This window comes from Periophthalmus magnuspinnatus, chromosome 15 (genome assembly GCF_009829125.3).
Source record: "Periophthalmus magnuspinnatus isolate fPerMag1 chromosome 15, fPerMag1.2.pri, whole genome shotgun sequence".
In the NCBI taxonomy this organism is placed as follows: Eukaryota; Metazoa; Chordata; class Actinopteri; order Gobiiformes; family Gobiidae; genus Periophthalmus; species Periophthalmus magnuspinnatus.
Window position 1 is genome coordinate 5,446,114 of NC_047140.1, and position 14,800 is coordinate 5,460,913.

The 14,800-nt window shown below is 37.6% G+C and overlaps 2 protein-coding genes across 2 annotated transcripts; both read left to right on the forward strand.

Annotated features, from left to right (window-relative positions):
* Window positions 1-506: 506 nt before the first annotated feature.
* On the forward strand, window positions 507-7,960 carry sar1ab (secretion associated, Ras related GTPase 1Ab). Its single transcript, XM_033980033.2, has 7 exons — window positions 507-585; window positions 1,905-1,975; window positions 2,688-2,807; window positions 2,875-2,940; window positions 4,407-4,510; window positions 4,993-5,124; window positions 6,982-7,960. Exons 2-7 carry the CDS (start codon window positions 1,918-1,920, stop codon window positions 7,096-7,098), a joined length of 597 nt encoding a protein of 198 aa, XP_033835924.1. The 5' UTR covers window positions 507-585; window positions 1,905-1,917; the 3' UTR covers window positions 7,099-7,960.
* A 545-nt stretch (window positions 7,961-8,505) lies between these two features.
* Window positions 8,506-14,182, forward strand: tysnd1 (trypsin like peroxisomal matrix peptidase 1). Its single transcript, XM_033980031.2, has 4 exons — window positions 8,506-9,710; window positions 9,779-9,909; window positions 11,579-11,767; window positions 12,828-14,182. Exons 1-4 carry the CDS (start codon window positions 8,668-8,670, stop codon window positions 13,028-13,030), a joined length of 1,566 nt encoding a protein of 521 aa, XP_033835922.1. The 5' UTR covers window positions 8,506-8,667; the 3' UTR covers window positions 13,031-14,182.
* The last annotated feature ends 618 nt before the right edge of the window (window positions 14,183-14,800 follow it).

Genomic DNA, 14,800 nt, shown 5'->3' on the forward strand with positions numbered 1-14,800 from the left:
AGGCTCCTGTCTTTTGCCCTTCTAATTTAGATGTCAGCATTTTTCATTCATAAACAGAGATTTCCGTGCATAATATTTTTGTTTTCTCACTAAGAAACCATGACTATTTGGGTGTACAGGATTTCAATATGTATGTTGGTACCTATTGCTATTCCAATCTTTGGGCATTATCATTAATAACAATTACTGCAATAACACAACATGATTCTAATTATCATCTTAAATTTCTCGAGTCTGTCCCTCCACGTCCTACATATTCAAGCACATGTCTCTCTTTCAAAAACTTGAGGTGATCCCCCAAACATCAGGACGATGTTGATATAGAAATAAATGTCGTGTAGACTATAGTTATTTACGCTCCCTTTTGAAGAATCGCACAAGGCATCCCAGTCGAATCATTTACAATAAAAAGACAATAAAAATGAACTCGAACCTTCACAATAAACGACCCAAAACAGCGCGCGCCCCTCATGATAACTGCGTGATGACGTATTTCCGGTGCACTGTCAAACCGTCAGTCTCCAACGGCGCACGGGCTTGGACCAAATTTAGGGACTTGGGACTTTTAAATCCAGCCGCACTCAGGTAAAGTGTGTTTTATTCAACTGCAATGACTTTTATTCAAATACCCAAATAACATCCCGTCCTCTAGACCAAAGATGAAACATGTAGAGGAGTTTGTTAAAGTGTTATTTAGTCTTTATGAGCGGTTGAGGGGCTGCGCGCTTGTTTACTTTGTTTACGCCATTAGCCAACATAAGTAAAGAGTTGTTATTATCAAAAAGTCACTGGAAATATATTTTACACATGCCCCAGTTTAAGGAAGTAAGTGCCATAAGAATTATATTTTATTATTTTGTTGAAGTTATTCGTTTTCATGTTTACCAATTTGTGTACATTTTAACACAGCAAAGTGCATTTTATATATTAGATCTTGAACACAATGCAGATGGTTTACTTTAGTTTTTGATTATAACTAAATCTTTGAGTGTCCACTGCCCTGAGCCGGTTGAGTAGAGTGACAGGTGCGTGTTTCTGGTGGGCAGGAGCAGAGGCAGGCCCAGATCAAGTGTCCTGACCACTACTCGTCATAAAAATAGTCCCAAGGAGCACCAAGGGCCTCATACTTCACACAGTCCTCAGAGGCCCTGACTACAGGCTGCTTACTGCACCCATTCAATGATTTATGTGAGCTTATACAGATTACACATACCACTGAGGTAATCCAGGAATAATGGAGGACAATACAGATTTTGTGAGACTTGGTTCAACGTGTCAGTGCCAAATCAAAGCACGTCCAAATGCTAAAGAAGAGTACTGCTGAGTTAAAGGGGATATGTTCTGTGAAATCGACTTTTGAGTTTTTAACAATGGTATGTTGGTGTTCGCTTGTGATAAGTTTACTCAGAGTTGTATTTTGAGTGATTTCTGCATGTTTGAGTAATCCTGCTTGAGTGCCTTTTCACCTACCCCCCATCCTCACCCACTGCTCACTAACTACTATTCCAGAAATTCAGTAGGGTTAAAAGGGGTCATGCAGCCGTTTTCAACAATAAAAACATGTAGGCTAAATGCCATGCAGACGTGACGTATTTTTAATGTGCCAGTGTTTTCAGCTGAACAAGTTAACAACTGACAAGAGACATTATTGCACCATTTTTAACATAAGTATAAACCTGCCCCCAGTAAGTATACATCAACAGTAAAATGTCTATTCAAATACATACATTACATGCCAAAAACAGTATTCTGTTTTAACCTCTGCATGTTGAGTCATTATTGAGTAAGTAAATTGTTTTAAAGTTAAACATTACTTTTGTTGCTTTTATTTATTTTCATATTATTTCTGTTTCTGATCAAATGTATATAATATTTATATACATTATTCCTGTCCTCTGTCCCAGGCACTTCAGAAGCATGTCTTTCATATTTGACTGGATCTACAGAAGCTTCAGCAGTGTCTTGCAATTTTTAGGTAAGTAATCTAAACTGTAGTTCAAGACCTCCAAAACGCCTGTTAAACCTAAATATGCAGTATATCCCTATATGTACGTCTACTATCTATGATATCTGTAATCTCTGTATGATCTGTAATCTCTGTATGATCTGTAATCTTGTTTACACACAGTGATGACTTGCCTTCACATTTAAAACCATTCCACCCAGGCCTACCCAGTATACTGCAGTTAAATCAAAATTGAGACATTTGAGTTAATTAGTGCAAATATCAAATCACAAAAGCTATTTAAGTATATTAATAATATCCTGTTTTTATAGAAAAAAAATAGTTGTACCTGTAGTGTTGTTGTCATGATACAAAAAATTTCAAACCTGATTTTGATACTAAAGAATAGACGACACTGAATACCAATTCCGATACCGCGATGATAATATAAAACACTCTTTATTTAGGTATGTACTAGTCTATGTGTCTTATACATGTTCTGACCAGCTCAAGATCATTCTAAAACTGTTCAAGACAGGTTCATTTCTGTCCTTTGTGAATGTGACTTTTTATCAGTTCATATTTCAGTCTTCTCTCTAATGTCAATGCTCTTGGAGTCTCAGAACTGAATCCTACTTTTTAAAACATATTGCAAATCTACGCAGTACTTTTCCAAAATCATTAATTTCTAATCCCAGCCCTACATGAACAAATACAATTATATTATTGTACTCAATTTCAGGTTTATACAAGAAGACAGGCAAGCTGGTGTTCCTCGGGCTGGACAATGCAGGAAAGACCACTCTACTGCACATGCTCAGAGACGACCGACTGGGCCAGCACGTCCCTACTCTACACCCAAGTACATCTACAGGTCCAAAATGGAGGAAGTTATCTTATAAAACATTCACTGTGATTTCTGTGTCTAGCATCAGAAGAGCTGACCATAGCCGGAATGACATTTACAACATTTGATTTGGGAGGGCACACGCAAGGTAAGGATGAGTTGTGAATGGTGAAAAATGTGTAGTCATTGAAGATTTGGTGACATCTGGTGGAGAGATTTTGTAACATAAAGACAGACCAGTTGGCAGATATTTGTGCTCTTTAGTATATCGGCTATCTGCCTTAAAATGAGGGGTCAAAGTACTCATTTCACTAAAACCTAGTTAATGCTGTCATCTCCAGCATAGGGTGATATTTTGTTTGGGCCGAGCAACTGCTCAAAACAAACATAAACCTGAATTTTAACACAAATGTGATTACACTGCTCCACTATTTGCTTGGCAAATCCAGAATCTCTCTGTATTCTCTGGATCCCCACTCTCTGTTCTGTCTCAAGCCAGAACATGTTTGTGCAAGCAGATTAGTTTTATTCAGTGACATGTGGAATAAAGAAGCTCATTGGTCACTTATCATGTACAAAGCTCACAGGCTGCTCTGGATTCAAAAAAATAAGTATCACAACAGGCAAGACAAAAATATATTTATCAAACTCTTGTGTAAAACCAATAGAAAATTACTCCAGTTTATCCATCTTTGTACGTTTAGTTCTGTGTTTAACCTTGGTCTCTGTAGGTGCAGTTTTAGTTCAGTCTTTAATATTGATTTACCCAGAGTGTTATGGGTGATGGGGTTGCTCTGAATCTGCTGAATCACTTAACTCTGTGAGGGGGGTCAGAGGTTAACATGTTATTGAAATAATCAATGTAGTAAGTCATACATCTGCAGTTGAACCTGCTGAGAACGTTATCAGCAAGTGTTTAATTTTAGGATTTCTTTTCTTTTTTATGAAGTATGTACAACTTTAAGTCAGGAATAGCCATCAGTTTGTAACAATGCTTGGAGAATGATCTTGTGATATTTTTTTCTTTTTAATTTGACACTAGTCTGCAGGAAACATATAATGCTAAATCCACTTTAGTAAGCTTTTAACCGTGTTACTGCGTTCCCTGATCATTTGTTTTCTCCTGCCCACATTCTTGTGCATAGTAGCGATTATTACAAAAATTAGGACTCTAAATCATTCATCCACAACAAAAAGATGTTCGGTGAAAATCTGCTGTTTGTAAAGCTGAAGTAAAGAGGTGGGGTCTCTCCACTCAGCAAGTTTGAACAGGAAGTCAATGGATCAGTTTGTAATATTCTTAATCTTAAGACATTTTAGGTCAATATTGAAGTCTATAATGAACAAACTGTAAAATGATAATCTCCATACATGTATAGACAAATACATGCCATGAAAAAAATCCCAATATCTTCTTTAAACAGTGGGAAAGTAATAATAACAATTTACCTTGGAACCAACATTACTGAAAATAATGCAGAAATATGTTCTAATTATAAAAAACATAATAAATGGTCAAATTAACACAATGCACAAGACGGCATGAAATATAAATGCAAAGACATTATTTAAGTTGTGAATATTATCTGACTAACACTGATTTGTCACCTGCAGCAAGAAGAATCTGGAAGAACTACCTCCCGGCCATAAACGGAATAGTCTACATGGTGGACTGTGCTGACCATGAGCGATTAGTGGAGGCCAAAGTGGAGCTGGATGTAAGTTTGGACGCACTATACCACTAATATAAACACTACTACTGATACTACTACTAATACTGCTTTTACAATTTCTCATACAACAACTAACACTACTATCTCCTTGGAGATGACCACCAGGCTAAATTACAGGTCAGATCTGTAGAGACTGGCAATATTGCTCACTGTAGGAATGCATGTTTTCAAGATATTTCTTTTAGCAATAACAACAGCCAACAGGGATGGAAATGAGGATGAGTTGCCCAAATTGAATAAATGCAGTATAGATATGTTCAATGCCATACTGTGGAACATTCCAGACAAGACAAGGAGTTGGATGTGACAATGTAACATACAAAAATTTTTAGAAATACTATTACTACCGCTGCTACTACTACACATCAAAATGTATAACTACTACTAGTACTACTAGTCCTAGTACTACTCCTGCAGTGATGCATTGTAGAGCATTATTAAGTACAGGTGCTGTGTTGTGTACACAGGCCCTTCTCACAGATGAGACCATCTCTAATGTACCAGTTCTGATCCTGGGGAATAAGATCGACCGACCAGAGGCCATCAGTGAAGACGCACTCAGAGGCATGTTTGGTCTGATCGGACACACCACAGGGAAGGTAAGACTGAGGAACAAACGATTGTAGAAAACTCTTTCTGTCATATTGTAGTGTTAGTCTTATTGTGAGGAGAAACATCACAGCTGTATGATTATTTACATTTATTGACACCATGATCCAAAAAATGCAAAATCTTTAATTAATTTTAATTCACACTCAGGATGCATTCAATTGCATACAAGCAACATCAATATTACTAAACTGTGACTAAACCCCTAACTAACTAACCCCTAACCCCTGCTGTTGTACATATTTTCTCCCTTTAAGTATTTCATTTGATTTTTTTTAAGCATATCTTTTTAACTTTGTGCATGCCCTTATTTGTATTTGTATTTGTATTTATTCAGTGTGTTTATGTTGCACTTTTTCACCGAATCAAGTTCCTAGGCAATAAAAGTCTTCTGATTCTGATTCTGATTCTGATTCTGATTCTGAACTAGAATAGAACTAAAACTAAACTAAAACAGAACTAAAACAGGACTAGAACATGACTAGAACAGAACTTAAACAGGACTAGAGCAGAACTAGAAGAGGACTGGAACAGGACTGAGTGTGTGAATACACCCAAAATTACTCTAGTTTGATAAAATACGTTAAGAAAATTTTAAGTCAGATAATTAAGCTAAAACTTAAGTTGGAACATAAACAGCTTGATCAAAAAAACATGTAGGTTTACTGTTTTTCATGATTTAACTGTTTTTTTTTTTTCTTCTAAAATTCTTATGATTATTATACTTTGCTTCTATTGTGAAAGGAATAATCACAATTATCAATTATCTGAAAAATCTTGACATCCCTAGTTTTACTGTACAGAGACGTTTAGTGCATGTGTTTCTATTTAATACTCATAGTTTATTTTCTTCAGTGGATTATAGTCAGCACATTCCCAGATTGGAGAAGCAGATGGGGCAAATTCATACTATGTAAACCATGTGCTGCTTCAAATCTGCTGGAATGAAATATGAAATAAAATGAAAGATTAGCAACGCATGGGGTTTAGAAAGAAGCTCTGCTGTAGTTTAGATCGGACCTTTGAGTGAAAATGAAGTTAGTTGAATTTAATGAATTAGTAACCAGAAACATTTGTTTGTTTGGCCTTTCCCACATGTGCCAATCAGCTATGTGGTAACTAGGCAAGGCAAGTTTATTTGTGTTGCACAATTCATACGCAAAGTAATTCAAAGTGCTTTACAGAATACAGAATTTTGCCAAATTTATGTTTCAACCTGGCTTAAATGGCTTAAAACCCTTGATATTTGACATTTCCAAAACGTTTATGGGGAAAAATGAATTCAATTCAATTCAATTTATTTTTCACAATGGTCAAAGTTTAGTAAGGCACATACATACACACACGTAGCAACATACACACACGTATCAACATATTCATCTACAATTCTGCGTTTACATGCTACATATGGAAGTGTATATCGTTAACCTATTCCCAGTTGACCCTGTGAAAAACATGGAACCCCAAGAAGCTGTAAAGCTTATGTAATGGGGTCCATCACCCTGTGCGAAACACCCATGATGGCTTGGCAAGTTTTCCTTTTCTTTATATATATATATATATATATATATATATATATATACATATATACACACACACATACATATATACACACACACCCATATATTGTATATATCTATATACATACACATACATGTATACACACAATATACATACACAACCTATACATCATATATATGACCTATACAACATATACAATATCTGGGAATGGGACTGTTGAGCATCAACTATGCAGTTACTATGCAAATAAAGTGCCAACAGTGAGTATCTCTTCTTCTTGAGTCCATTAGACCTTTAGTGCAGTAACATTTGCCTCTTCTCTTTAGGGCAAAGTGTCTCTGAAGGAGCTGAACCTGAGGCCTATGGAGGTGTTCATGTGCAGTGTGTTGAAGAGGCAGGGCTATGGGGAGGGCTTCCGCTGGCTCTCCCAGTACATCGACTGAGGCTGCAGTATTCCAATTACTCCCGTCTATGCACAAACATATGACCTACCTGTGTCTGCTTCATATGGACTGTGTATGACATCTAGTGCTTTTCAAATACATATTTAAAACTGTAGGCCTTCTTGTTACATCCCTGCCCCAGGTTCAGCATCTCTTATTAACTAGATGTCAGCATGATTCAGAGGACCGACTCTATCAGTTATTTACCTTGACTGGAGCCTGTGGGGATTGGATCCAGGGAAAACAGACCAGGACATGTCTAAAGAACATATCAAAGCTGTGGACAAATGCCTGACCTGGTTATTTTTAACTGCTCGTGTTGACTTGCAGTCAAGGTCATGCTTACACTGCTTCAGGCAAAGCAACAGTATTTTTAAACATGTGAAGACATGTTACCATTTATAATCTCACCCCTCTGATGAAAATGGCATATTAGTGCTTTGTAGGACTTTAGTTGCAATCCCTGTTTTGGTGCGAAATCATTTGAATATTAACCACAAGTGCACTGTGAGGAGCTGTGTATATGTATGGTAAACAGCAGCTGCATGCGCCATGCTCATATTTAATCCTAATCACTGTCTTCAGATGTTACTGTAAAGCAGCACAGTACTTTGTGATCAGGGCCTGGGAGGTAACAGGTGTCCTGTGAGAGTACTCGGCGTCAGGTGCCAGTTGCATGCAAAAAGTTTGCATGTTATAACTTAAGTGCAATATTATCTATATTTGTAAATAGGTTATTATTTATTTTTAAGTAGAAGGTATTTACACTTGGCCAAGTGACAAATATTATTTAACCTTAAAAAGTTAAGAAATATTTTGTGAATTACAACTTTTAATCATTTCAAAATGTAAAATATTTTTGAAAAATAAAAAATAAAATGGAAGAAATCATTTCTGGTGTGATTTTTGAAAACATTTCTATTTGTATTTATTCTAAAATACAAAACAAATGTCATAAATGGAGCTCAAAGGTGACTGCCCCCTTGCTTCCAAACGTAAATTTCCCATTCAATTTTCTCACTTTTCTGAAAATTTAAAAATTAAAAGTCCCAAAGCTTGCTCAGGGTTAATCAGCTACGTGGTAAATCATAACCACATTTTATGTAACACCTGCATCTGAAACTTTATAAACCGCATAGTTATAAAAATATTTCACCGAATCTTGCGTTTTAAACAGCCTTTTTGGACTTAAAACTCCGCGTTATGGATATTAGTTAGCACGTAGCCTCCACAATGCCACTCTTAATATTAGTAGTTTTCTAAAAGTCTGTGAATAAAAATGAATGGATAAAGTACTTAAACTGAGTGGATTTGGATGTGGGCGGGACTATGGCGCTCCATTATGGCCAACTTACAATCCTATTGGTTTGTTTATGGTTGCACTTTGACCAATCAGAACAAACTATTACACAGCCAGGAAGTAAAACTGCACCGAGAACATGAAGTTCTCTGTTACACATGTTTTATTACGCTTTACTGATAAGACGTACTTGTTTTTTAAAACACAAGTAGGCTACAGATTTACGCGTCGTTAATTTATAAATCGTTGTCTGCTGTTATCCCTGGACTATGGATATATCTGATATTGAGCGGTGTTGCTGTGCGGTCACTCTATCCAAATCCTTTTCTGCTAAAAAGTCCGTAAGTTGCAGTGGGGTCGTTGTCCACACTGAGTCTGGGACTATTCTCTGCACGGGTCTTCCTTTCTCTCGCTTCACAGCCAACAAAAAGTCTCTAAACACGAATGGACGTGTTTTACCAGCGCATCGCTTTAGTAAGAAGCTTAGAGTTAATGTCACCTTCCCCGCACATGTAAACATCTCAGATGACACCTCTGGATCAACCCCGCACCAAACCACAGCCAGTCTGCTCATGTTAGTGAACTGTGTAGAGTTCAGACGAGCTTTCCAGGCTGTTTTCCCCGAGTCTCAGCAGTGGCGCTTCTACGGGGATGAGGATGAGGATGAGCTGCTGAAGGATGCACAGTTTCTAAGCTGGTTTGCAGTATTGAAAGTCAAAGATTTACCCACAATTTCCAGCTCCTACCCACACCTCATCCCTTGGCAGGACAGCATCTCTCTGCTCAAGGGCTGTCCTGTTTTGGCTTGTGGGTCTCCCTTCGGTTCCCTCTGCGTCGATCTCTTCACCAGTTCACTTAGCAGAGGAATTATTAGTAATCTTACGGGACAAGATAACGCCATTATTCTTACAGACGCGCGCTGCTTACCTGGCACAGAAGGGGGCGGCTTGTTTGCGCTCAAAAGCCCAAATAAAGTGCGTCTTGTTGGGCTTGTTGTTTCCCCTTTTGGGTGGAAAGCAAACGAATGGATTGGGCTTTCGTTGGTTTGCTCAATTCATCAGATTTTCAAAAATATATTGCAGTTTACAAAGCCAGAACATCCACTACAAGATATAGTGCTGTGGGAGAAAGAGCTGTACATGGAGGCTGCGGCGGATGGATCTAGGACTGTCAATCATCCCACAGTGTGTCTGGTGGACAGTGGGCAGTTTTGGGGGTCAGGTGTGCTGGTCTCTGAACAGGTGGCTCTTACCTGCCGCCATGTTGTCAACGGGAAGTCTACAGTCATGCTGAAGTTTCATCAAAAGGACGGGTATGTTCTCTTAATTTTTTAAAATTTTTATGGTAAACTCAATGTGTTTTTGTGCTTCTCTTCTCCAGGTTCACAGATATGGTTGGTGATGTCCTGTTCTGCACTCAGGAGGCCTCGCCCTTTGACCTGGCTGTGTTGAAGCTCAGGGACAGTGTCAGTCATGCGGCGCTTCCCCAGATGTCCCATAAGTTTCATACAGGTACCATATTCATTGTGACATTGGCAACTCTACACAGTGTACAAACATGACTCCTTCTGCTTGAATTTTTTTGGACACTGTTGAATTCATGAAGTATTATTAAAGGTACATTATGTAACTTCACCTGCTTGTCTCCACAGAAATGTGATTCTGTGTGTTACTATGTATTTACAATGAGCAGGGTGATGCAGGTGGCTGCAAAGCAGGTAGATTTGTGTCCAAGACCCAACTTCAGTCTGCCTTGCTTTGATGCTACCTGTGCGTCAGTCCGTGTAATCTTGTGAGATCAAGGAGGCTGAAGGTTCCTTGCAAGGCGGGCGGGTTTGCTTTTACTGACTGCAGTTGCCTACATGGACTACAAAGCCCAAACATGTGATGGGAAATGCAGTCCAGCACTTGCCACAAGGGACAGAGGGGTGACAGCTGATTTGATCAGACCTTGCTGTTCCTCCCTCCCCTTTCCTCATCTCATCTATTTATTTTGATGTCATCACAGGTGGTTAGAATGAGACAGAATAGGCCCAAGGTGTTACACAGACAACCTAAAAGTCATTTTCACCACAGATCAAGCCCTTGTTTGAAAACTTGTGTGTGGGGAGACAGGAGAATGCATTCACAAAGTTTTATGTCACATTATTCAACACTTCAAATGAAAGTGAGATGTGTCCTTCCACCGGGGCTGAGTGATCTGAGGACGCCTCGCTCTTCTCAGTCTCGTGGAACATTCAATTTGATTTCAGGGTTTTTGTCTCCCCCAGGCTTCAGCCGCCTGCTCTCAACGACAATCTAAAGACACACAGCCAACCCTAACCCTGTCTTAAACACACTCACTGCTTTGCCTGGAATGTTCCACAGTATGACATTAAACTTATCCATCTCTCAACATGGTGTCACTTGGCCAAATTACTAGCCAGATGTGTGGAGATGCAAGTACAAACTGCATATAGGTTCTTTTTAATTAAAAACACCTGTAATGAAACAAATGCATATGTTTAATGCCATACTTTGAAACTTTCCAGCTGATTTTCCTGGAGACAAGCAGGAGGTGGAAGTTACTTAGTCCCCCTTTAAGACTTTTCACTACATCCAAGAAAATACTCAAATATTAAATACTTAAACCAGTTTCTTAAACTCAAAATACTACAGATTTTATTTGTTACATAAATAAATATGTAATAAATAAAATAAAGTATATAGAAAACTGTTTGGTATACATAACAAACTGGTTAAAACAAATTTGGTTAAAAACTGTTGTGCTTTAAATGTGCACACTGCATACAAAACAGTAAGGGCACTAAAAGCAACAATATTTATCAGTAAACTTGGATCACAACATCACAATTCCTGACGCCATCACATAACTTAATTCCCTAGTATATGACAAGCTTTATGAAACCAAACTTTCTGAACGATAAAGTAAAGTTACTGTGATATAAACAGAAATACAAAAAATTACTTTATGTTTAGGTTTACTTTCTGGAGTTCAAATTGAGTTAAAGTGACAAAACTTTGCTTCTAAAATGTTAATTATTGTAATTTTGTAGGTTTCACGATTCTATTATGATTTCTGCATAATCACAATTGTCAATTAACTGAATAATCTTGACATCCCTAATAACAGTGGATAGTCTTTTATTTTGTTCCATAGTACTGTGACATCTTCTCACAGGTGAGCCTGTCCTGGTGGTGGGTTATGGTGCCATCGGTCGTAGTTGTGGCCCTTCATTGACCTCCGGAGTCTTGTCAAAATCCATCCGCACCAAAGAGCAGCAGCCAGTCATGCTCCAAACCACATGTGCAGTACAGGCTGGGACTAGTGGAGGCGCTGTAGTACGGCCGCACTCAGGAGAGCTACTGGGTAAGACCGTTTTTACACAGCAGGGGGCAGGAGCGGCCTGTAGAAAACCTGAATGGAGCATTGCACATGTAGGATGAGGGATATTGACAAAAATGTCTTGGGGGTCTCCTGATAACAATAATGTGTCAATCATTTTTTTCATGCAATCAGACATGTACTGACATGTGAACTGAGTGTAAACCACATATGTGTAGCTATATCACTTTATATGTTTGAGAGATTGTGTTTTGATTTATAATTTTTGGGAGTTTTGGTTGGTTTCTAAAATATTAACTTCCCATATCTTAGTTAAAACCTACTTTACCCAGTTCAACAAATATATTGTAAACACTGTATGCCTGGGCAGTGGAATTCATATATTATTTATTTACATACATGGTTTAATTGAAGTAACAGTATGTAACTTTCTGGAGATGGCACGTCACCAGCATAATTCCATGGAAATAGAAGGTTAAACCATACTTCAGAACATTCTCCATGGAGATAGATGAGTTTTATGCCATACTGTGGAATATTATAGCCATAGGAGCAACCTTTGGAAGCAGAATGAGGCCATGCTCCAGGTAAAATATGAGTCAGGCTTGTGGAATTGCAATCCCACTCACAATAAGGATGCACGTTTTTCAGTGTAATAATTAAAAAATAAAAATTCTTTAGTCTATGTTTTGGTAAAAAAAAATGTGGCTTTAAAAAGTTCACAGTTCTATTCCAAATAATGTGGATGCTCATTCTACCACATAAAATTTAGAAAAAAAACACTATGATGTCTCTTAATATATGACTAAAATACTGTCATTTCTCTTTTATTATTCCACAGGTTAACTTTTGACAGCACTTGCATTGTTTCAAGAAATCATGCTTTCAGTTTGGATTAAATAATCATAATCAGGATTTTTGTTTGCAATATAAAAACTTGGAACTTATATCATTTTAAAATGAGGCTTAACTATAACAAGAAAAAAACAAGAACCATAACCACAAAAGGCAAAAAAGGCCAGAGAATTCATGAGTTTGCCTAAAAAGCATCATACTTATATAAATGATGATGATTTCTTCACAGGTATAGTCTCCAGTAACACCAAGGACTTTGCCACCAACGTGACGTATCCTCACCTGAACTTCAGCATCCCCGTGACTGTGTTTGAGAAGATGGTGGAGATCTTCCTGCAAACCCAGGACGTGAGCGCGTTTACAGGGCTGGATTCAGTGGATGAAGATGTGAGGAGGGTGTGGAGGCTGCAGATGCATTCAAGCAAACTGTAACTACAGCCATTTAAGTGTTAATATGTTCAAATGCAACGCTAGGCCTGATGCAACTGCCATTTTCAGGAATTTTAATTTATACTAATTCAAAGATGCATCAACCAAAACTTTCAAACTGTGTTTATTTTCTTTTGTTACAGATTTTATGGCAACACTGTGTAACTTTATATGTTATTAGATGAGGCTCTCATCCAGGACATGTAAGAATCAGGTTTGTGAAGATACAAGGACACAGTTTTTTCTATATTTTCAGTGCAATAAATCTTTGTCTCGTAAGTTACACAGTGAGGCTTTAGTGAAATTTTGGAATTTTCATAATAACATGATATTTTGGTAATTTTTCTAGGAACACATATATTTTGCGAGACATGGTCACAGATCTAAATCCAGCTGTAGAATCATTCATACAGTGTTATACTCTTGAGAGTCCCTATTGTTCCGGTTATACACAAACAATCTCTGCTGGAAACAAGAACTGAAAACAATAGACTTTTTATATTAACATTTTAAAGTGGGTCTATTATGCATAATTGACATTTTAGAGCTTTTAACCATGTTACAGTTGTTTCCCTTCACCATTTACTCATCCAAAGTTGTATTTGGCGTGATTTGCGAAGTTTGAGTAATCTTTAATCGCTTATTTTCAAGACGCCATATTGACGATCAATCCCCGTTTTCATTGCCACCATTACACACACACTGCTCTGAACTGACTTAGTTCTCCAATTTTATTTTCTTAATCAGTGATTTGCGCAAGATTGGGCAGAGTCGTGTAGTCATTTTGGTACAAAAGAAAAAAAAAAAACCCTGCTTGCTAGACTGATCTGCAGCTTGTCCATCGGAGGTGCAGACTCTTTGTGGTGATGATGTTTACAGCGACATCAGCTTCCATTGAGCACGGCACTTTGTAACGCAGAAGTTGGGGGACTTGTTTCTTTTATTAAGTTGTTTTAGATGAATATTGCGATTTAAAATGTCCAAATTATGACATAATGATCCACGGCTGTCATAGATTATAACTACAGAGCCGACATAAGCACAATAGGTCTGTTTTAACATTTGGTGCTAAGAAACAACATATTCTTGTAGCTGCCATCTACTCTAGTTTGTTCTACATCCAATAATGTGAATAAAACATTTCTTAAAACCTTTATTTACTTTCTGGATGTATATTTTTGTCAATACCAACATGTTTGCAATCAGTTATTTCCACAACTAGCATCTGTAGTTCTCTGCGATACACCTGGCTTGTTTGAGGTACTCTGCATAATGAGATGACAGGTTGCTGCGTATGATTGGTCCCATTGGGCAGGAGTTAGAAGACGGCTTGTCAGTATCGCGGGTTTAGACATCTGTTCCTATAGCAATCTCCATGGTAAAGATTTCACCTACATATTACTTCTTGTCTATTATGATGGAAGTAAACACGGGTAAGATGACTGGTGACTGTCAAGAGTAAAAGATAAGATGAAAGGGGTAGTGTTAAGTTTTACGCAAATATAATTACCAGAATAGATTTTTAATAAAACTACTTCTAGGGTAGTTTTCAGACTATAACGTTTACTCCTAAGTTATAAATTTTATAGTGGCTATCAGTGGCTGTCAGTGGTAGAGCGCAACAAAGTATAAGAAGTAAAGTACTGTACTTAAATAAAGTACAGATAACAAAAATGTATTTAAAATTTTAAGTACATTTTTACTTTTACTTCACTACATTTGAGAGCAGGTATCTGTGCTTTCTACTACACTACATTTTTTAACAGGTCTGAA

Coding starts and splice junctions, on each gene's coding strand:
- tysnd1 (XM_033980031.2), top strand. CDS start 8,668: ATGGATATATCTGATATTGAGCGGTGTTGCTGTGCGGTCACTCTATCC. Junction 9,711..9,778: donor AAGTTTCATCAAAAGGACGG/GTATGTTCTCTT, acceptor TCTCTTCTCCAG/GTTCACAGATATGGTTGGTG. Junction 11,768..12,827: donor GCACTCAGGAGAGCTACTGG/GTAAGACCGTTT, acceptor ATTTCTTCACAG/GTATAGTCTCCAGTAACACC.
- sar1ab (XM_033980033.2), top strand. CDS start 1,918: ATGTCTTTCATATTTGACTGGATCTACAGAAGCTTCAGCAGTGTCTTG. Junction 2,941..4,406: donor TTTGGGAGGGCACACGCAAG/GTAAGGATGAGT, acceptor TGTCACCTGCAG/CAAGAAGAATCTGGAAGAAC. Junction 4,511..4,992: donor AGGCCAAAGTGGAGCTGGAT/GTAAGTTTGGAC, acceptor TTGTGTACACAG/GCCCTTCTCACAGATGAGAC.